At 37.9% G+C, this 24,390-nt stretch overlaps 1 protein-coding gene across 1 annotated transcript in view; it reads left to right on the forward strand.

Moving 5' to 3' along the window:
• cacna1eb (calcium channel, voltage-dependent, R type, alpha 1E subunit b) overlaps positions 1-24,390 on the forward strand; it is a 73,649-nt gene that overhangs the window by 12,998 nt on the left and 36,261 nt on the right. Inside the window, exons 4-7 of the mRNA XM_055151906.1 lie at positions 8,415-8,520; positions 8,596-8,735; positions 22,106-22,209; positions 24,232-24,390. Coding sequence (XP_055007881.1) covers positions 8,415-8,520; positions 8,596-8,735; positions 22,106-22,209; positions 24,232-24,390 — 509 coding nt within the window. The remainder of the gene's footprint in view (positions 1-8,414; positions 8,521-8,595; positions 8,736-22,105; positions 22,210-24,231) is intronic.

The following is a 24,390-nucleotide window of genomic DNA, read 5'->3' on the forward strand; positions in this document are numbered from 1 at the left end:
GCACCCCACACATTCACTTTGCGTAACAAACGTGTGTGCAAATAGGCTGCGTATAGCCTGATCAGGACCATGGACAGCGCCTTCCTTTGTCACTAGAAAAAACAGCTCTTAAAAGAAAGTCTGCATTAAAGAGACATTTCAGACTCATCTACATCATTTTGACATTTATTAGTTTTTCTGTATAAACTTGAGTTGATTGAGTCTGGCTACTTGTGTATAACTTTTTTTTGTTTTGTCAGGAAGAGGCTGCATTGTGTTTGATTGTCATAAACCATAACAGAAGAGTGGGCTGAACTTTTGCATGGTGCCCAAGTTGTAAATTAGTGTTTTATTTTTAGTTAAGTTTGTCAACATAATGGCTGACGACTAGTTTATACTTTCCATTGCAATATGAAACTATGCACTATCTGTTACAAGCAGTCCCCCTCACCTTCTCACCAAAAGATCCTTATGTAAATAATGTGTGAAATATGCTAAGAAGTGTGTGCTAATTTAATCTGGTCTGTTCAGGACCATGGACAGAGCTAATAATTAGAGATTGTGTTATATTATAATTTAGTTTGCACATCAAAGTCACACCTGGATTTTTATTTTCTGTTTGTTGAGACTGTATCCTGCAGAAAGGCTTCATGTCACAGCGCCCCCTACAGGAAGAGCTCTTGGTGTTTGAAATCCCATATATCTTGATCAAATCCATTCATTCCAAACCTTAAATCACCTTCAGTATTAAGTGTATATCTGTTAGGTTCATACCAATAATATCATTTAAAGTCATATATACCATGATATTAATGCAAAGTAAGGCCGAATGTTTTGGGGAAACTATAGAATTGTGATTTTTCTGACAAGCTTTGTGCTTAAATAATACGATTCTGTTAAAAGTTCACCTTGAAACGCATCCAGAAGAATTGACAAAAAGACTGAAATGTACAAAGACAAACTAATACAAGAATAACATTTCAGAGCATGTTTGTACAGATCTAAACTTCAAGGTTAGTAGAATGTTTTGTCGTTTGTGGAGGAAATCACAATACGAAAAACTGTCAGCCTTTGATTGCAATTTCAATTCGACTGCAATTCACCTTTCAGCCTTAATTCAAATTAGTCAAACAGTACTCTATCTGGTCTGAATGATATGTTTAATGGTACAAAGGTATACTCAAATCTGATTCATGATAAATCTTACTGGGTTTTGACCTCTCTTTGCGTGTGGACCTTATTTGCGTTGGAGCCCTGTACTGTACTGGTGCCTGGGCGCTGGCAGGAGAGTGGGGAGCTAGCATGTGGTGGTGGTTGGAAGCAGCTCGGCTCACTGTGGGGGAGGCATGTGGGCACATCTCTCCTGCCTTAGTGCTCATTGGAATATGAACCTGCTCCTGTGTAGGTGTCAGTTCAAATCCAGCACGCACTCTTCTCTTCGCTTCCTCTCTCATCAACTTCCACACATCTAACCAAGTCAAAATGATGTAGTGTGGGCCCTCTTTGTAACTGCAGGGGCTTCGGAGACAAATGAGAAACTTGGTGGTTTTAGAGAGAGGTTGATTGCTTGCGTAGCATGTGCATAGATCAACCCAGGTTTAAATAAAGTCTGTGTATGGAGAGTGGAATTTTATTGGAACAAATTGTGATCCACTCCACAGTGAAACTCAATAGCATCATACATTTGTGATTGTGAACTTTTCCATTTTGATCAACACTGCAAAAGTATTTGATTTAAACATAATCATTTGATTTATTCAGTTAAAAAACTCCTAAATCTCCACTTATTGAATGTTGCTTTATGTTTTTGTCAGTGTGGCCAAACCTTGTTGCCAAAGGTTGATCCTGTCAGATCTCAGAGACTAAGCAGGGCTGGGCCTGATTAGTACTTGGATGGGAGACCACTGAGAATTCCAGGTGCCACAGTGGGGCGCCAGTGGTAGAAACTGTTGTTGTGTCCTTAGGCAAGGCACTTGACCCACATTGCCTAGTATGAATGTAGTGTGTGCATGAGTGATGTCAGTCTGACCCAGGGTAGCTGTGGCTATAATAGCATCTTATCACCACTGAGTGTGGAGTGAATGAATGATTCACCAAATTGTAAAGCGATTTTGAGCTTCTGGAAGATTGCTACAAAAGGCTAATGTATTATTGTTCTTCTTAGTCTATAGTTCTATATCTTGAACTTTGTGTCAGATTCTGATGTTTTGATCTGCTGCAGTGAGAGGTAATACTAAATGTCTTGTATCTATAACTACTGTTCTACCAATTTGAAATGAATGATCAGCCCAATATTTAGTAGTCAGAAAAAATCCAAAAGCAATATAACTGATTTGTTATAGTGGCTAAAATTCCCTATTGCCAAATTATATTGCATTATATTGCATTACAGTATATGCTTATATTGCAACAACACGTATTATTGTTTATTATTGTATAATTTCCATACTAAAGAATTACTCAATACCAATTCCACTGACCATTGACGATGATAAAAAAAACATAATTTAGACAACTGAATTGTATTTTCAACATTAAATCGTGTTACTTTCTTACCATCCAGCTTTATGTTTGTGTAATCTCTCAGTCGTCCCAGTAGTGCAGTTCCATAGTGGTCCTTGGGCGTATACTAGTCTGTGTGTTCTTACACTTGTTCTGATACAGCTCAAGTTTTTCTAAAGGTATTCAGGAAAGGTTCATTTCTATACTGTGAGTGTGACTTTTTTTTAGTATTGATACTTGCTCAAATGCATGTCTAGTTTTGATACTAGTTTGAATATTGATTAGTATCCAATTTTCTATACTTTTAACAACCATAACAAACCATAACAACTCAATGCTACCTGCATTCAAAACTCCTATCCCACTTTTAGACGTATCATTGTCAAGCTCTCTCCATGTCTTTTTTTGAATAATTGCCTGCCCAGTACCATCACCAGTCAGTAAGTTGCCAGTCTACCCACAGCTCCTCCTGTCTTACACCCCCACCAGTGCAGTCTCTTCAGTGTTACCTAACCACTGAAGCTCCATAGTTGTGTAGGAGTAGGGCCTAGTGGTCAAGGCTGGCCACTGGCAGCAAAGTTAGCATGTGGGAGACAGAGAGAGAGGGCTGGCCTATAGTACCACCATGGCTCGTGGGCTGGGAGAAGCAACACGTTAGGGTATTGGCACTGCCAGACCCATATCGAAGCTCACGGGGGCTAAGTTTGGGTGGTTAACAGTTTCAAAACATCTACAAAAGTGGGCAAATGTCTAGAGTGGTTGTTTGTAGAACTTAAAGAGGCAATATTATGCAAAATTGATGATATTAATGGAGCTTTCTGCCATATTATAATGTGGTCCCCCTACATTTCATCCACGCATATTTCAGTAAATTAGCAGTTCTCTCCCAGGCCCTATTTGAACCCTCCTTACACTTAGCTGTAAGATTCTGTGCAATGCTCAGCTCACAAGCCTACATTATTCAAGCTCCCACATGGCATTTTTCCATAAATTTACAAAAGCATGCAACAAAACTGTGCACAGTTTTGACATGATGTACAGTACTTTCGGTAGTTTTGTGTTGTGACAGCGCTCTGAAGGGGAAGTGGCATGGAGAGCAAAGGGAAGAGTGACTCAGAGCTTCAAAAACAAAAGTGAAATTTATTAAACATGTTATTATGTTGTTTTCAGCAATATAGGATTTTCAAAACAATAAAAGGTAACATGGCAATCTAAACATGTTATGTGTTATCAGCTAATACCCCATGAAAGTAAAATCCCCCCTCTTTAAGGTGCACTTTTTAATCTTTTTATATTGTGACCTGATTTATCACAATTATTGATTTACCTAATAATTACCTAATACATTCCTGGATGTAAACTGAATAATTTGACAGCAATTATGCGACAGTCTGCAACCCCAAGTGATATTTAATGTGAGAAAAATATGTAAGATTGCTATGAAACTGCATATTTTCACATATTTCAACAATCTACAGCAACAGCCTTGATTTTGTATAAGTACCCACTTGAACCACTTGAGCTCCCCTCTCCAGGCTAAACTATGCAAAACTAAAACTTTTTGTCCCATATGGCTTTAATCCTACCATATAGTACTTTCTTTGACTGCAGTAGGTACTAGGCAGTGGTCATAATATTATAAAAGTCAAGACAACAAGCTAAGATTTTTCTCATTTTCAGATGTTTTGTTTTGAATGCCAAAAGAGTCATGAGTGGGCGAAGTAACATTATACATTTGGATTATGATATGATTGTTGCATTGTCTTTCAGTGCTTCTCTGCTTAAAGGGCTCATATTGCACTATTTTCGGATCTACAGTATGTTATAATGTTGTTTCCTCATCAAAAACATACCTGGAGTTGTGGTTTGTTTCTTTCATGCATGTTTAACACACAAATCCTGCATATTTAAGCTGAATTATTCTCTCGTACAGAAAACGCTTTGTTCCACCTTGTGATGTCATGTGGTAATACAGGAAGTGCTCCATTGTGTTTTTTAACTTCATACACCTTCACTAGAATCATTTGGATGATTTCAGCCCTGAAATTCCCATCTGTACTGAATAAAATGCACTTCATGTCATCACAAGTTGGAACAGAGCATTTTGAGCTTTGTAAATGTATATAGACTAATAATAAAGGGTTACTCAGACATGTGTGAATGAAACAAAACATGACTCCACATATGTTTTTGAAGAGGTATCACCATTATAACATGACTAAAACCTCACAAGAGTTAATTTTGTGTAATATATGACCTGTAATATAGTTTTGTTATTTTATATATTTCCCCATCAACTCTTCCTGATATATTCTGGCATATCGGTCTGAAGAATTGGTGCAGATGTTATCAAGAATAGGGTTGTCAGAAGTATTGGAAATCAGATACTAATCAATACTAGTGTTGAAATCCTAATTTGAGCAGGTATTGATACTAAAAAGTCACATCTACAGGACAGAAACGAAACTTTCCTGAATAGTTTTAGAATTATCTTGAGTTGTATCAGAACAAGTATAAGTATAGACCCATGGATCACTATGGAACCTACCTTCCTGAATTATGCAGATATAAGACCACATGGTAATAGAAAAGAAAGTACTATGATTTATTTTGAAAATTACATTCTTTTTTCTAAAGTGGTGTCATAATTGGTGTTCAGTATTGATGTATTTCTTGAGTTTTAAGTTTTTGAAACGTGATTAAACTAGAATATGATGGGGGTCGAGAGTCAGTTTTCCCTACCAGTTACAGAGTACAATCAGAGTACTTTTCGTTGAATCATCCAAAAAGTAAATTCATAAACTGAACCTTACAACTCACTGTATTACAACTAAAGTCTGCATTTTAACCAGATTCATTTCATTTTACCTGCCCCGTAAAATAATGGGTTAGAACATAGGCATAGTCACATTATTCATTATAAGTGCACTGTGTAACTTTTTTGGTGGACGGCCCGCTACCTGCTTGTCTCCATGGCGAAATTCCTTGACAATAACAATGGAGACAGCTTAATGGTCAGATCTATGGTGAAGCAAGCGTGCACATGGTAAGAATCCATGTTTTAAGGTATTTTAAGCAATAAAACACCTGCAGTTGAACAAATGCACGGGAGATATGTTTAATGCCCTACTGTGAAACATTCCAGGGAAAGAAATAACATCACCATGGAGACAAGCAACCTTACACCTTACATAGTGCACCTTTAAGCATTAGCCGTTTAAGGTACTTTGAAGCCTTGAACAACCCCAGAATGGAGTGTGCAGATGTATCAGAGGGGCTCCCAGGGGCCCTCGTCTCCGCTCCTCTGTGACTCACTGACCTCATTTCCCTCACAGCATCATGGGTAATAAGGGAGGCCAGGGACAGCAGCACCAAGCGTCTGGGACTGAAGTCTGAGACATATATGTGAGCTCCCTCTAGACTAAACATACTTACAGAGAGGTAGAGCATGTGGGGAATCAAGCGAAATAGAAAGTACAGAGCTTATAATAGAGAGTGTCTGAGAATGGAATGTATATGTGACTCAAAGTGGTACAGGCTATGTTAGGTGGTAAGTAAATACATGTACATAAAGGTGGACAGTGTAACTTTTCTGGTGGAGGTTCTGTCACTAGCTTGTCTCCATTTGCACTATAATATAATGCAAGTCAATGTGAAAGTCTTCTAAGTATTCAGCAGGGATGTAACAATAACCAAAATATGGTGATATCGTATCGTCAAAGTTCTCACAATAATATCGTGGATCATCACATATATCGAATGACAAGTCTCTTTGCTTAAATGAAGAGTTATGGTGCAGCAATCGCTAAAAAAAAAAAACAGAGGGAGCTACATAGACCATGATCCTTTGCTCCATTTCAGTGTAGACTACAAGAAAAAATAACAGTTCTAAGCACTTTTAAGTCTTAGTTGTTTGGATTAAATCTTGTCAAGGCATTTTAAGAGGAAAAAGTAGCATATTCACAGTTTTGTTAACCTCCACAAAATATTGCAATAAATATTGTACCACGAGATGCTTATCATGAGATTTTGATATTTTTACATTCCTAATCGTGAGCCTCTCCACCGTATTGTGAGCTTTCCCATGATATCGCAATAAATATCGTACCGTGAGGTTAATACCATTACGATATCGTATCGTGAGACTTGGATATCGTTACACGCCTAGTATTCAGTATTTTTTTATTTTGACTGTAAGAATTTATATAAGGCAACAACAGCATGAGAACATATGTGTGGGTTTAATCTTACTTTTTACATTTAAATACACTGCACTTTTCTTCTTCTGCTTTTACATGAACTCGTGCTGTTGGAGTTTTGTGAGTGTAGTTTGGGTCAGATACATAGATATACTTTTGATCACTGAGCCTGTGATCGATACAAGCATTCATGGTCTTGTCTAGGTGTTGTGAGTTTCAACAAAAAGGTGAGAGTAAACTGAAAAACTGTTGGTTGATATTATTTTGCTTGTGACAGTACCAGGGGTCTCCAACCTGTAGCTCTCCACCCCCTTCCAAAGCTCGCCTAGGAATTTCTGAATTGTGTGTATGCTGCTGAATAAGTAAAATTTGAGTTTACGTTTCATAGTCATCTACCTGTACCTCATCTAAGGCTTGCCGTGGCTCAGAACCCTAGGAAATGTTGACGACATTAGCTGTAAAGTATCGATAGAAATGGAGCAATATTGTATTTGTAACCACTATCTGAATTTAATTAACTGCAGAGCCTTATTTACCTGATAACATTTAGCATTCATGGACACTGCAGTGTATGCTATGGTAGCTGATGATGTTATTGGAAACTGTTATGTCAGGTGAAGGTAAGTTCGCGGCACTCTGTCTCCCGCTGAACTTTCTCTTTTTTTCTCTTCGTGAAAAGCACTTTTAAAAGCAGGTTGCCATGGATACGACCATTTTTCTAATAGATTGCTTCCAACAGAGAGCAATGCAACTGTCATGGGCTATAAACATCAAGCAATGCTCAACCAGTTCTACAGATTAATTTTACATACTTTTTGTCTTTCTTCCAAAACTATCAACACACACTATTTACATACACTATAATGTTATGTACTTGTGCACTTGTAGCCAATGCAAGGATATAGACAACGATTTTCTAACTGTTGTATTTGCTGAAGCTAAAGTGGAACTAAACACTAAATCCACTTTGATAGTGTTTTAATAGCATTATCTATTGTTCCTAGTAATTTTTGTGTGTTTTTGATGTGTAAACTAGAACAATTTGCAGCTTTCTGGTCTAAAATGCCTAAATCTAAGTTTGTACTGCCTTCACTGGGCTCTGTGAATCACACTGTTCCTTTTATGTCTAGACCCTACCCTCCTTTACCCCTCCTCCTCCCTTACTCTCCCCTTTAGTCCTCCAGATACTGCCCAGTTTAGCAGCTCTGTTACGTTTACGTGTTTAGTCCCATTTTAAAGGTCCTATATTACACTAAAATGACTCTTCTGAGCTTTCAGTCATGTTATGATGCTGTTACTTCATCAAAACATGCCTGGAGTTGTGTTTTTTTTCAATCACACATGTTTGAGTAACCCTTTATTATTAGTCTTACATCTTCAAAGCTCAAAATGCTCTGTTCCACTTTGTGATGGCATCAAGTTAACAGCTACCTTTTATCTTCAGTTCATTAGCAATTGGCAAATCTAGGGTGTATGGAGCTTAAAAACACAATGGAGCACTTCCTGTGTTACCATATGACATCACAAGGTGGAACAGAGTGTTTTCAGTTTGCACAATTCCAGGTGTATTTGTGATGAGGCAATAACATTCAAACACAGATCAGAAAATAGTGCAATATGGATCCGTTAAAGAGCCACTGATACTGTTTCAATTACTGTTTTGGTTGCCAGTTAAACACAAACAAACCAAAACCAAAAAAAAAAAAAGATTATTCCTTAACTTGGTGCCTCCACTCCATTTGAGTACATGATTCTGGCCACCATCACCGCCAACTGTGTGGTCCTGGCCTTGGAGCAGCATCTCCCCGGAGAGGACAAGACGCCCATGGCAAAACGACTTGTAAGAGCTTGTATTTTTGTTATGGTTAATTATGCAAATCCAATAAAAATATGTTTGGATGTTTGACTTGAACAGGAAAAGTCAGAGCCATACTTCATTGGGATCTTCTGCTTCGAGGCTGGGATAAAACTGGTGGCCCTGGGCTTTGTGTTCCATAAAGGCTCTTATCTGAGGAACGGCTGGAACGTCATGGACTTCATCGTAGTGCTCAGTGGGTAAGTAACTGCTGGTTGCCATGATAACTACCGATCCTAGTTTTTAATTTGTCAGTTTACGGTTTTTAAATTTCGTTTTCATCTGTTTAGTTTTGTATAAATGCAGGTGTTCAAGTTTTTAAAATCCTGCTTTTTATACCATGTTAAAATACACAGTTGAGCTCCATCCATTAGAAAACCACAGCCAGCCACATCAGTTTAAATGTGCACTGTGTAACTTTTTGGTTGGGGTTCCATCACCTTCTTGTTTGCATGGATATGTCTACCTTAAATCTATTCAATTACAGGTGGTTTTATAGCTCAAAAATACCTAGAAAAACAGGCATTCTGACTGTGAGCGGGGTTGCCTCTCCACAGATCTGACCTGTAACTTGGCCTGGTTTACTCTCCATGAAGATAGAAAGGTTTAAAAGTTACATAGTGCACCTTTAAATATATTTTAGGGCAGACGTTTTTCTTTAGAGAGAACATCAATAAACAATAACAAGCAACAATCAATCAAATAACATAAAGGTGCACTATGTAACTTTTCCCTGGGGTCCATCACTTTCTTTTCACAATGGTGATATAGCCTGGAATGTTCCACAGTACAGCTTTAAACTTGTCTATTTGCATATATTTAATTCCCCCCTTTAAATGCTCAAATATACCTAGAAAAACACCCATTATTAGTGTGAGCAGGCTCTCCTTTCTTCCAATCTGACCTATAACTTGACCTGGTGGTGTCATCTGTTTGTCCCTATGGAGATTAATGCCATATTGTGGAACTTTTGTGGAGCCAAAGAAGTTACACAGTGCAGCATTCATCTCCACCCCACAAAGCCCATGTCTTCCATCTCTTTCTATGGTTGGCCTGCATCAAGTATTACAAGCATCATTGACCCAACTTCTTAATTTTCTGCAAGGGATTTCACAATTAGTTTTTTTCTTTTCCATTTATGGCTGTTGAACCAAGAGATTAATTTTGCCTGCCGATTGTTGTGTTACGTTTTGATGCTCGTGCGGCTGTTTACGTCACCCCTACATATTTCCAAACAGGGCAGACCCTATAGCTGGGGCTCTATTGTTGACACGCCAGAGCCAGTTTCAATGTGAGATCTTAAATACTTCATACATCATCGGGGACACATAAATGAGTGTTTCCATGGTGCACTCGGCTCTGCAGCAGTCAGGAATAGGTGGGTGGATAAGTGGATTGGCAGTGTCTAAAAACCTGCTTCGAATCGCCCCCAGGACCTCTGCGAATTGAACGTGAATGCGCCACTGCTGCCGGAGATGTTATGCAAAATAATAGCTGGGAAAAAGGGAAAGCATAATGACTGATTTAATTTGTGCTTTCTTTGTAAAGACCGGTTTTCGGACGTGGATCTTGTTGGTTAAATGTACAGTGTTGCGTGAGATGAGATTGCTGTCGGCGCGTTGACATCTCATCTCCAGCTGACTCCCACATGTTTCTTTTTCTCTTACTGGAGCTGCCTGTTACATAAAAGGGCTGGACTAAACACTGAGCAGCTGTGGTTGGTGGACACATTTGCACAGAACACAGAGAAGAATACAAATGAATTCAGAACAGGTGTGGGCTCTGAGGACTGTGATTATTGGGAGCTTTGTCGCTAGGTATCTGTGCTCACTGAGAGTCAGTCTGTCAACAGGTATATTGTAACTGTGTATATTGTAATGTTTTGGTGACCTAAGAGGTTTCTGAATCTGGTGAGCTCTGTGCGATGAGTTATGTTCAATATCCAAAACTATAGGTTGTTTGTGTGCGGGTAAACAAATACTGTATACATTATATGACAGTATTCATTCAAGTTGCCATGACTGCTGCTATTACCTGAGGCCCTTTTTAAGCCATATTAGAATGTTGTTACCTCCGCAAAAAACATACCTGGCGTTGTTCACACTTGTTTGAGTAATCCTTTATTATTAGTCTATGTACATCTTTAATGCTCAAAATGCTCTTTTCAACCTTGTGATGTCATGTAGTGATAGTTTTCAAGCAGTTACTTAGCTTTTGTTTCGTACAGATTGACAATTCCAGGGCTGAAATCCAATCCAATCCACTTTATTTCTATAGCACATTTCACAAAGAAACAATTTCCAAAGTGCTGCACAAATACATAATAATAACGATAATAAAATAATAAAATAAACTACTAAAATAATCATACTAGCCTTAAAATAATAAAACCAGTAAAATAAAATAAGAGCAAAATCATAGAATAGCAATAAATAAATAAAACCAATAAAAATACATTAAAATAAATAAAAAACACAGAGGACCACACAACTTACGCCGTGTTAAAAGCCAGAGAGTAAAAGTGGGTCTTAAAATGAGATTTAAAACACTCCACTCTGAGGGCTGTTTGAATGTGGAAATCATCCAAATGATTCTAGTAAAGATGTATGGAAAAACACGCACAGTGGAGCACTTCCTGTATTGCCACATTACATCACAAGGAGGAGTGAAGAACTCTAAATATGCAGGATTTGTGTGTTATACATGTATGAATGAAACAAAACACAACTCCAGGTATGTTTTTGATGAGAATACATTATAACATAGACAAGAACATAGTCCAATATGCATCTGGCTGACTCTTGCTTATACTATACTGTACCACGCTTTGAGGATGCTTATTACAAGTCCTTTTTTGTGCATGTTGATTAGGGGGAGCTTATAGCGTTCACATTGTAGTTTGTACAGGTCTATATTTGGCTTGGGGTTTGTATTTAAAACAGAAATGTGTCAAAAGGAAAGCACTTACCCTCCCAACAGGTGTCTATAACACCACATTGTGACTCACATTCTTTCTAATGCAAATAAACCCATAAACATATGTAAATTATAATAAAGACATAATTATCCTAGGATGTTTTTGTAGGCTTTCAATGCACGTTTGCCAAGTAATCCCCCAGAGCAGTCTTTGAGATTTTCCCTTTGTGAACTGGCACCAACTAAAACAATTTAGTTCTGAAACTGAACCAAAAATAGCACTGCTCAAATTGGCTAAAACTTGTAACACTTTCACTGGTCTCTGATCAAAGCTACTGATTGTGTGAGTAGAAGCTGGGGCAAAGTTCAGACAACAGTGAAGTTTTGTTCCACACTGGACTAGGGTTGTCAAAAATCACTACTTCAATATTAAACTATATACTCATTTGAGCAAGTATCAATACTTAAAAAAATCACATTCACAGGACAGAAATGAACCTTTCCTGAGTAGGTTTAGAATGATCTTGAGCTGTATCAGAACAAGTATAAGAGCACATAGATTAGAATACACCCATGGACCACTATGGAACCTACCTGGACTATTAAGGGATTACACAGATATACAACTACATGGTAATATTTAAAAAGTACTATTATTTATTGTTTAAAATTGCTTTCTATTATCTAAAGAAAGAGTCTTTTTAAAGGTACACTATGTAACTGACTGTTTCTATGGATGTGTCATTGCTCTGCCTAGAATGTTCCACTCAAAATTACTTAGAAAAACTGGCATTCTGACTGTGAGTGGGGTCGCCTTTCCACAGATCTGACCTGTAACTTGGTTTGGTTTGGTCTCCATAATGATAGAAAGGTTCAATACGATACTGTGAAACATTCCAGACAAAGCAATAACATAAAATTTACACAATGCACTTTTAATGATTATTGTGGTATTAGAATCAGTGAGTATCACGTCTATTCCCACATGGAGTTTGAAACTGTAGTATTGTGACAACACTGCACTATAACAGTGTAGTTTTGTTCCACATTGGACAGTCACCAGTTTGTGCATAACATCCTCACATCACATTCAGACGATGTGAGTGCTGCTCAGTGACTAACTATCTTAGACTCAGAGCTGCTGTTCACATGCCCCAAATGCATTCACAAATATTTTCCCTTGGCTTGTACAACTGTTCTCTGTTTTGCAGTACAAATGTGGAGTCAGAACTTTGGATGAACACTTGAAAACTCACGCATCTTTTGTAAGGTCATTTAAAGGTGCATTGTGTAACATGTCAAGTGGAGGATTCATCAAATGCTCTTCTTCATGGAGATGCTTTTGCTTTGTCTGGAATGTTTCACAGGATGGTATCCTTTCTATCTTCATTGAGACCAAACAAGACCAAGGTACAGGTCAGATCTATGGAGAGGCAATCCGCTCACAGTTAGAATGCCTGTTTGTCTAGGTACAGTGGTCCCTCGTTTATCGCGTTCTAAAAATAACCCACAATACGTGAAATCCGCAAAGTAGTCAACTTTATATTTTACAAGTATTATATCTGTTTTAAGGCTGTAAAACCCCTCACCACAGACTTTTGACACTTTTCTCAGACAGGACAGTTAACCCTTTTTGCATCCTTCTTAAAAAAAAAAATGCATGAAACAGCGAGACCGCAAAAGTGAACGATATAGCAAGGGATGACTGTATTTTAAATTTCTATGTAAAACTAGTTGTAATAAAAAGAAATGTAAAATAGAACTGTTTAATGTCACACTGTGGAAAATTCCAGGCAGAACAATGATATATCCATAGAAACAAAAGTTACACAGTGCACCTTTAAGTCATTTTAATAGAACTTACCTAGATATTGCTTTTTGCAGTGTAAATACATTTTCAAAGTATTCTCATCAGTGTCTGCTGTACAACATCAATCTAAACCACAGCTGGATTTGGTAACAGCCGACCTGGTTTCTTGCCTCCGATCTGACACATTTTGATGGTTGCACAGATGCCCCCCCCCCCCTCTCTCACCCCCGTGCAGTATAGTAGTGGTGCAAGTAAGTCAGACTTAAAAGAAAACCTACATGTGTCACAGAGGACGAGTGGGAATCCAATCGAGGCCACTGGGCCAAGGCCGCCGGCATTTATTCCACTTCGTATTAATGATTTGCAACCATTGAATCTACCGGGACGTGGCGTTCAATTAAAATCCCTAATCTGAGTGAGGAGTGCATGGCAAAACGGACCGCAAACCAAATTAATTCTAAGAGATTCCAAAAATGGGGAATTGTGTCCTGCGGCGCATATAGTGAGTGTACGAAGGTGGTGGGTCTGGTGCTTTGATTAGCAGCTCAAGTCTCCCTAATGACTGCACATGAATACGTATGTGAAGATCCTGTGACAGATTTCAAGTAGTGGCGAATGGTTTGGTAAAAACATGTGATTAGAATTTTTCTGACAAGCACTGATATTTGATTTGAGGTTTATGTTTTTGTAATTGGATTGTGTTCAAAGTTCACATATCCAGCGTTGTTTTTTTTTTCATGTGTCGATTGTGATAATATTCAACAGTTACCATGGTGACACAATGCGAACTTGAGCAAAAACAGACAAAAATGTTTTCATATTGTGTGAAAACTCAAGAAAAAAGTTTTTTAAAAAAAGAAATAAACAACACATTTTCAAAAACAACAGCAACAAAAAGGTGAAAGTGACTAACTGAACTAAACTTCTAGCTGCTTTGTGACTGTAATTTTACATGTGAGAGACTTGTTTAAGCGCACATATCATCTCACCTGTTGTAGTTCCAGCTCTTTCTGGTCAGATTGTTTTAAAATAAAGCTCAGATTAAATCTAACTTGAGTAACAGAGCTGAATAAACTATATATGTATTGTTTGTACATATCTAAACTGCAGGGTTAGTAGTTTTTATGCAAATCAGATTTAAACAGGAAATGTTGGTGTTACTGGAGTAAATTATGGTACTTCAAAATTTGCAACCTTTGAGATTTGATAATTGCGCCTATTCAAATTTCGATTGTGAGAGTTTGACCTAGATTTATATGAAATGATTTAACTCTCCACTGGTCTGACCTGTAACTTGGCCTGGTAGTGCGCCGTGCGTGTCTCCATAACATTAATACCATACAGTGGGAAGTTCAAGTTCAGGGACAGTAAACAAAGAAGAAGAAACTAGTGTGTGTGTGTGTGTGTGTATGTATATTAGTGTGTGAAGGAAGTGCACTAGAGCTGTAGTCATTTATTCAATTAATTGGCTGAAGGTGTCTTGGTCAAGTAATAATTTTATTTAGATTTATAAGGATTTATATGGGACAACAGCAGAAAAGAAAGGGTATGGAGTGAGAAAGTGGAAGATTTGAGTGATTTGGGAGTTTAATTAGCTTTTTTCTGCATACATAGTTGTTTTGCATGGCCTCCTGTACAGCTATAGTCTTGTGGGTGCAATTTGGATCAGATATACGGACAGATCTTAAAGGTGCCCTGTGTAACTTTTCTGGTGGAGGGTCCGTCACCTGCTTCTCTCCATGGCGATGTTGCCTGGAATGTTCCACAGTATAGCATCACATTTAGTTGCATGTCAGATCTGTGGAGAGGTAAGCCCACTCATAGTAAGAAAGCTACATTTTAGGACAATAAAAAACCCTTGTTATGCAGTAAATGCAAGATGGATACATGTAATACTTTAATGGAACATTCCAGACAAAGCAGTAACATCATGGAGATGCAGATGATAGACCCTCCACCATAAAAGTTACACAGTGAACCTTTAAATATTGAAAAGTTTTGAGAACTTTTGCCATGCTCCTTTTTATTACCTGGCTGCCAGAAACAAACACTTTGACAAAACTTTACAAAAATAAGTGGATCTGGAACTGTATCCTGCCTCCCTGATTTCAGAGGATGTGACTGACAGGTGGATTAACCAATCAGAGAGATGTATGGTCCATATGATTCAAAAACAAGCACAGCTGTTTACATGTAAAAAGGAGAAAATTCTACATAAAGGACTAAGAAACAGTGCAGATATTTTTCCAGAATCAACAATTAAAGCGCCAAACTATTACTTATTTCAGGCAAAATAAATTATATTTTTTGTTCTGAATATCACAAGACTTTTTGAGAGGAGATGTCTTCCACATTTGAGGGACACATGCTACAGATTAGCGGCTGTGTTTGGATCATTAAAATGTGGATGGATTTCACACTCTATGGTCTGTTTCTAGTCCCTTCTGGATTTGAACAGAATGTAGAAGGGAATGGCTGGTCAGGCAACCTTTTTAATCAAGTAAACAATTGGCAGGACAAGTCTTTAGTCAACCAAGGACTACAGCCCTATGCACACTCCCTCATCAGTCTACTGTCCCTCATTCAGAGTGCACTGTCCGTCAGCCAGCGTTTGACACTTCTAAAGCAGTTGCTCTTTAGGCAGGATGAATAATAGCAGTAGGTGGAGACTGGGAGTGACTCATTATCCATCTGGCACAAAGACAGACTCAGCAGAGGGAGAAGAGTCGCACTTGGATCTGCCAGGCCAAAACACTTTTGTTTGAAGTTTGGTTGTTTCACATATGCACAAAGGACTGGTCTCCTCTGTGGATAGGGCTCTATAGGGCTCTACGGTGGTATGGTTACAGAATGACATGGCCATACCAGCTTGTCAAAACCAGATCTCATCAGATCTCAGAGGCTAAGCAGGGCCAGGTCTGGTTAGTACTTGGATGGGAGACCGCTGGGAATTCCAAGTGCCACAGTGGGGCACCAGGGGTAAAAACTATTGTTGTGTCCTTAGGCAAGACACTCCACCCACATTGACTAGTAAGAAAATGGAGTGTTGGTGGTGGTCGGAGGGGAGCGATGGCACAGATTGGCAGCCTCGCTTCCTTCAGTCCTTGGGTGTATTGAAAGGCACTATATAAAGCAATGATTAATTTAAAAATTAATGAATATATATTGGGATTGTGTCATTATACTGTCTCACATTATCAGTTAGATTAATATTAAACCAATATAAAGCCACAGTATGGAATTATTTAGTCAAGAAATAGAATGACAGATTTTTGGTTATGTTTATTGCACTGAAAACCATGCGTCCATTCTGTGAGCAGGCTTGCCTTTCCACAAACCTGATTCTTATTTGACCATTTCCACTGAAATGTTTTAATATTATATTAAAATATGTATATTTTTTATATTTTTATTTATTTATTTTGCACTTATATAACAAAACAATAAAAGAGCATAATAGATAAAAAGTAGGTGGATGGAAACCCAAAAGGAGTACATGTTATAGTACGAGTTGGATATATTGAAGTAATATGACATGAATATTGTCATTGTCAAAATCATTGTACTTTTCACCACAGAAAACCACTTTAATCTAATAGTGTTATAGTTTTACACAACTTGCCCTTTCTGCCACAACTCCTCATCACAACACATCAGCTTCAATTAGTCTCGGCTAATTAAAACCTTTTAGCTAAAATTGACTCAGAGATGCTTTATTTCCAATTGCATCAGTCCATTTGCTTATATATTTCCACTTGTGCATGCATTTATTAAACAATGTAAATGAGTGGTTGTGTAATGTGCAGACTGAATGAATAAAATGTCTCATTTGACTCATGCATAAGGCAAACCTCCACATACCTGAGTAGGATGCAACACATTGTTCACCAAAAGAACCCAGACAGAGATCTAAAAACTAAAATTATGAAATGGAATAACGCATTAACATATTCAAAGGTAGATTATGTAACTTTTCAGATTTGACTTCTATACCTTGAATGTTTCACAAGTGGTGTTACTCCACTGTTTGTGTTAAAACTGTGTAATAAAAGGCTTTGAGTTGTTTAATCTGCTTGTGCGATAGTCACACCAACTGAAAATAGTTCACTTTTAAATCTGACAACCGTTTGGCTGTCCTTGGTTGTTCAAAGCATTAGTTTTATCTGTTTTAGTTGAAGCTAGTCCTTCCTAACAGTAGTTCACTTGTTTACCCATTGTTATTGTGATGCTGAGAGTGTAATGATATAGAGCAGTGATTAACTGTTGCCAGAACTACCTGTATGGTTATACAAAAATAATGCATGATAGTTAGCTGGTGTGTATTCAATTACAGATATTTTTATTGATAAGATAATACATTGTAAAACATGCACTATTACTGTGAGCGGGCTCGTCTCTCCATAGACTTGGCCTGTAAACTTGCCATGGTGGATTCTCCTTATCCCCATATAGATACATTAGTTTAATACCATACTTTAGAACATTCAAGTAAAAACTAAGATCTCCATGGCGATAGGTAGGTGGCTGACACTAAGCACACCTTTTAAGAAATTAACCATAAGTGCCTATGATAGGTTTGACTTAATTTTATTGAAACACACTTAAGATCATTATTATTATATTTAATACAAACATTTATTACAAAATGTACTTTTTCCATCTTTTCCTATTTTTTGTGTGTGTGTTTTTTTAGGTCTCTAAAATCTCTTCTTCCAGTAATTTTTCACCCATTTTTCAACTTTTCTTTGCAAATTACTTACTTGATTTGTTTAAAACTATATATTTTCAACAGGTATTATCAAATGAAGTCAAAATTAGAGAACCATCAGAACTTCTTATACTAACTTTTCTGGTGGAGGGTTTGTCAAATGCTTTTCTCTATGAAAATGTTAGTACTTTGCCTGGAATGTTTCACAGTATGGTATTAAACCTTCGATATTCATGGAGACCAAACCAGACCAAATTACATGTCAGATCTGTGGAAAAGTGACCCCGCTCACTGTCAGAATACCTGTTTTTTGAGCTGTAAAACTACCTGTAATTGAAGAAATATAAGGTAAACCTGTTTAATGTCATACTGTGAAACATTCCAGGCATATCCATAGAAACAAGCAGGTGACGGACACCCAAACAAAAAGCTACCTAGTGCACCTTTAAGTAAACCTAACAAATTTTAACTCATAATTGAATTGTACCAAACAGCCACTCAAACACAGCCCACCTCCTCCTCATACTCTCTCATGCTGCATAAATGCCTGTGTCTATTCCCACACCAGCCGTCCAGTGTCATCATTTGGCGCGTACTTGATGCCTTTGTCGTCCCATTCAAAGCTATTAATTTGTTGATGTTGTTTGAGCAGCAGAGCCATATGGAGATGTGTTTTTCCACTGGTTAGCAACACGATGATTACTGTGGGTTTTTGGTGATGTCTGAGTGTAGGTGTAGGTGTGTGGGAGAGGCTAGCGTTCTGTGCATGTAATGAATTCAGCCTCTCCTCTCCTGACGGTTTGAACACTGCGAGAAACTGGTCTTTACTTCGGCTGTTAAAGAATCTACCAGCGACGCTAAACATGTGGGTTGATCTATATATACAGTGTGTTCTTTCTGGTCAGATTGGGTTAAAATAAAACTGAATAAAATGGTATTAAACTTGGCCATTTCCATAAACACAAGTATGTGATGCCACCAAGGTAAGTTACAGGTCAGATCTATGGAGACTCACAGTAAGAATGTATGTATTTCAAGGTATTTTTGAGCAATAAAAAGTACATTAATTGAATGAATACGTTTAATAGTGTACTAAGGAATATTCCAGACAAAGCAATAACATTATCACAAAGACAAGCAGGTGGTGGACCCCTCCCCCGGAAACTATAACTTTCCTGAAAAGGGAAAAAAGATGTTAAAGCTTTTTTAAATTGTCACAGCACAAGCAAGCAATTCAACCACATTTATTTTTTAGCCACCAACCTAGTGCCACTCCACAGCCAGGTCAGGTTCAGGCACCAGCCAATCATCGAAGAGCCGTATATTCAGTGTTGTCAACGATTCCCAAGATCGAGGATTTAAAGCCGGAATAAAGAGAATGTTCGGTGAATTTTATCAAGGGTAAAAACGTTATTGCCCTTCTTCCTACGGAATTTGGAAAAAGCTTAATATACCAGTAAGCGGCGCATTACATATGTGAGTACCAAATAGCAGCAATTGGTTAAATGATAAAAAGTACCCACCTATCGTCAAGCGAATGAATCCAAACACTGCGAGGTCAGACAGTTTGTATGAAATGAAATGAAGTAAAATCAGCTGATGAATCAGGTTAGTTATTTTTTGCTCAAAAATATCTTTAAAAAATATCCCTTCTAACTGTGAGTGAGGTCACCTCTCCAAAAATCTAACCTGTAATTTGGCCATACTGTGGAACATTCTAGGCACATCTCCATGGAGACAAGCAGATGACCGAGCCGCAAATGGACAAGTTACACTCTGCACCTTTAAAGGACTCATATTACGCTATTTTCTGATCTATGTTATAATGTTTCTTCATCAAAAACATACCTGGAGTTGTTTTTTGTTCCATTCACACAAGTTTAACACACAAATCCTGCATATTTAGGTTGAGATCATCTCTCAAACTAAAAACACTTCCTACTTATGATGTTATGTGGTAATACAGGAAATGTAGCACTGTGTTTTTAAACTTCATACACCTTCACTAGAGTCATCTGGATCATTTGAGGTGGGTTATTCTATATATACAGTATATGGCGCTTGCATATAGTGGGAATGGTGAAGCTGTAGTTGTTAGCATTTGAAAGTAAGTGGAGATATAAGGGGGGAATTAGAACATTATGGTTGACGTATGTGTGAGCAAGGTTTGAATTGATACTTTGCAGTGACATCGCGCTTGGGGTGTTCTACATGTATCTTAAATGATGGAATATTTGCCATGGTGACAAAATACACACATACGCAAACACTGTTGAAAAAGTTTCAAGATTGTCTGAAAACTCGAGAAAAAATACAAAATGGATTTACACGGCACATTCAGGAGTCTGTGATCAATACAAGCGTTCATTAACAGCACAATTCAGCTCACCTTAGTGTAGTTTCAACTAAGTAAGCACTTTCTGGTCACATTGTGTTAAAATAAAACTCAGATAAAAGTCTAATTTAAGTGACAGAGCTTCTAACAGAGTAGTGCTTTCAGTTAACTTCACAGTATCAATTTGAGTGTCTTTGTCTTGGCTGGCCTTGTCTCTAAACTTCTGCAGTCGGCCGGATGACTGTGGACATATGGTGGCTTGACAACACTTCAATATGGACTGGAGTTGTCTGTGTGCTGGTGTCACTGAGCAGGAGAGAGAGTGTGTGAGTGCGTGGGCATCCTCTTCATCACTGCCATGTGCTTCCACCCCCTCCTCACCACACGCGCCTACCTCCCCCTCACACACACACACCTACGCGTACACACACACACACACACACACACACGTACACACCTACACATGCGCGCACACAAAGTGACCACAATAAGAATCACTCAGGTGTAGGGCTTAGTAATATGACAACAATCTATCTATTTTTACCTCGTATTGACAAGACAGCAATTTCCAACATTACTTCAGTATATTTGCATTGGATCCAGAATACACACTTCTTCAATATTTAACGAAGATGTGAATCAAGTCACTGTTTTTCAAATAGGCGCGATTGACAGGTGGATCAGGCACACGCACGTTGTATTGGAAAAAATACAGTTTCTGATGCCACATTGATAATTTTCTTTAGACATTAGAATGTCATTTTCAGCATTAAATCATAATACTTTTGTTCATATTACCATGTGGCCTTATATCTGTGTAATCCCTCAGTGGTCCAGGTAGGGTCCATTGTGGTCCATGGGCGTATACTAGTCTATGTACTCTTATACTTGTTTTGATACAGCTCAAGATCATTCTAAAGCTATTCAGGAAAGGTTTATTTCTGTCCTGTCAATATGACTTTTTGTTTTGCTACTAGTTTTTGTATCGATTATTATCTTCCATGCTTTTCGATGCTTTTGACAACCCTATTCTCTATTGTTTATAAGACTGCAGATGTGTGCGGGCAGGTCGGTGCCTCTTGTGCGATCCTTTTTCAGTGCCTGCGTAGGTAGTGGGACATCTCTGTTTGTGTGGGCACTATATGTGTCTGTGCATTCCCAGTGTGCACCCTGTCACATTACAAGTGTTTTATTTATCCTGAAGGCCGCCCTTGGAGTGGCATTTGTTTTTGCCCTTTTTGCTTTTTTTCTATTTTTATCCTGTATTGACAGAAGCATCCATCTGCATCTTTGTGCCGAATTTAGCCATGAAATCCACTAGGTCTCATATCTCCTAATTGATTTAACCTAGATACTACTTATTGTCCCCATTTAGGACTTCAACAACAATGCAAAAAATACAGTCTAATCTAGGGTTGTCAAAAGTATAGAATAAAACATTTTAAACTCATTTGACCAGCTATACTGTAGATACTAAAAAATCACATCCACAGAAAAGAAATGAATGATCTTGAGCTGTACCAGAACAAGTATAAGAGCACATAAACACCCATGGACCACTAAGGAATTCACCTCGATGATGATGATCCATCTGGTCATGGATTTAAGACCAGATGGTAATATAAACAATAGTACTACAATTTAATTTTGAAAATCACTTTCTATTGTCTAAAGAGCAGTCTTCATTATCGTGGTATCAAAATCATAAAGTATTAAGGCTATTCCTTAGTATCGAAATCACATCATTTTTTTAATCGTAACTACACTAGTCTACTCTACTATCACACATTTGTTTTTCTAGGATCTTGGCGACAGCTGGGGCCCATATGAACATCCCAGTGGATCTGAGGACCCTACGTGCTGTCAGAGTGCTCCGGCCACTGAAGCTCGTCTCTGGGATCCCAAGTAAGTCAGAACAGAATTTTAAAGTAATATAGAATTGTTCTTATGTATTTTTATATTAGAAAGTTTCATTACAATTACAAAAGCATAAATTGATGCAACGTTATTATGATTTTAATGTGTATTCTCAAGATAATTATTCAGTTAGAAAGCAGAATAAGCTCCACACTTTGGGTACAAGTTTGCAATAAACCTTAAGTAAACCTTTTTATGATTGTGTCCTTTGCTTATTACACTTAATAGCATCTTATTAGTGTTTTTTTCTTTATTTTTATCATAGTCTGTATATAAATGGACATAGTTAACCCGCTATGTTCCAAATTCCAAATAGGAAGTGTTAAATTCAGCACTTCCAACTCCATCTACTCATCTGGTCTTAAAATTTTCATTTTAACCCACTCTACATGATCCTTGTGTTTTTGCAAAATTTTGTAAATACATTCCTATTTCTAATATGGAACTTAGCTCCAAATTTGCTCCTAAACCTGCAGCTTCAGTGAGCTTCTTTTGACTGGAGCCACTATTGGTGATGTCACACTCCCTTAGTCCACTTAGAGTACCGGTATATTACTTTTATCCAGCAGGAGCCCATGTTACAGTTATTAGGCTACCCTTAACTCATGAAAACATCCTTAAAGGAGACCAATTATGCCAAAATCGACTTTTCAAAGCTTTTAACCATGTTGTAATTGTTTTCCCTTTCCATGTAATTACTCAAAGTTGTATGTAGAGTGATTCATTCATGTTTGAGTAGTCTTCATTCTCCTGTATTCAAGACTTCATTGATTCGATCTACCCCCGTTTTCATCGCCACCAATACACTCCCACTGCTCTGTACTTTCTTCATTCTCCAGTTTGGTTTTCTTAATCGATGATACATGTGTGACTCATTTTGGCAAAAGTGGAAAAAAAAAATAAAATCTACAGCTCGCTAGCACAATCTGCGGTTATTCATGGGAGGGGCTGACAGCATGCACCACAGTATAAGAGCACATAGACCAGTATACACTGGGGTGTAACAATATCCAAGTCTCACGATACAATATCGTCACGGTATGAGCCTCACGGTATGATATTTATTGCAATATCATGGGAAAGTTCACAAAATGGTGGGAGGCTCACGATTAGGGCTGTAACAATATCCAAATCTCTTGGTACGATATTTTAATGATATACATCCCACAGTACGATATTTATTGCGATATTTTGTGGAGGCTAATATGCTACTTTTTCCTCTTAAAATGCTTTGACAAGACTTAATCCAAAGAACTAAGACTTAAAAGAACTGTTCTTGTAATCAGTACTGAAATGGAGCAAAGGATCATGGTCTTTGTAGTTCCCTCTGTCTATTTTTAGCTATTGCTGCACCATTACTCTTAATTTAAGCAAAGAGGCTTGTAATTCGATACATTGTGATGGTCCACGATATGATATTTTGGTTATTGTTACATCCTTAATATACACCCATGGAACGCAATGGAACCTACCTGGACAACTGAGGGATTACACAGACATAAGATTGCATAGTAATATAAAAGAAAGTTCTATGATTTAATGTTGACTCTGTAATGAGTGCTGAGTCTATTTCTTAAATATTACTTAATTACCTGTAGTATCTTTTCTGTTGGAGGGTCCGCAAAGACAACAGTGTTATTGCTTTGTCTGGAATGTTCCACAGTATGGTATCAAACATTTCTATCATCATAGAGACCAAACCAGACCAAGTTACAGGTCAGATCTGTGGAGAGGTGACACTGCTCACAGTCAGAATGCCTGTTTTTCTAGGTAATTTTGCGCTATAAAACCACATGTAATGTAATAAATGTAAGGTAGATCTGTGTATTGTCCTACTGTGGAACATTTCAGGCAGTGCAGTGACATATCCATAGAAAAAAGCAAGTCACGAACCCCCAACCAAAAAGTTACATAGTGCACCTTTAATAGTGAAATTGAGTTTGAAATTTTAGTATCATGACAACACTAATGCAAACACAGTCTCTGATGTTTTATTGTGCTTGTCCGTAGGTCTACAGATTGTGCTGAAGTCCATAATGAAGGCCATGGTCCCCCTGCTCCAGATCGGGCTCCTCCTCTTCTTCGCCATTCTCATGTTCGCCATCATCGGCCTGGAGTTTTATAGCGGGAAGCTCCACCACACCTGCCTGGCATCCTTCGATATTCTGG

Source organism: Boleophthalmus pectinirostris, unplaced genomic scaffold (genome assembly GCF_026225935.1).
Source record: "Boleophthalmus pectinirostris isolate CB_2022bp ecotype Guang Dong unplaced genomic scaffold, ASM2622593v1 HiC_scaffold_16, whole genome shotgun sequence".
Classification (NCBI taxonomy): domain Eukaryota; kingdom Metazoa; phylum Chordata; class Actinopteri; order Gobiiformes; family Gobiidae; genus Boleophthalmus; species Boleophthalmus pectinirostris.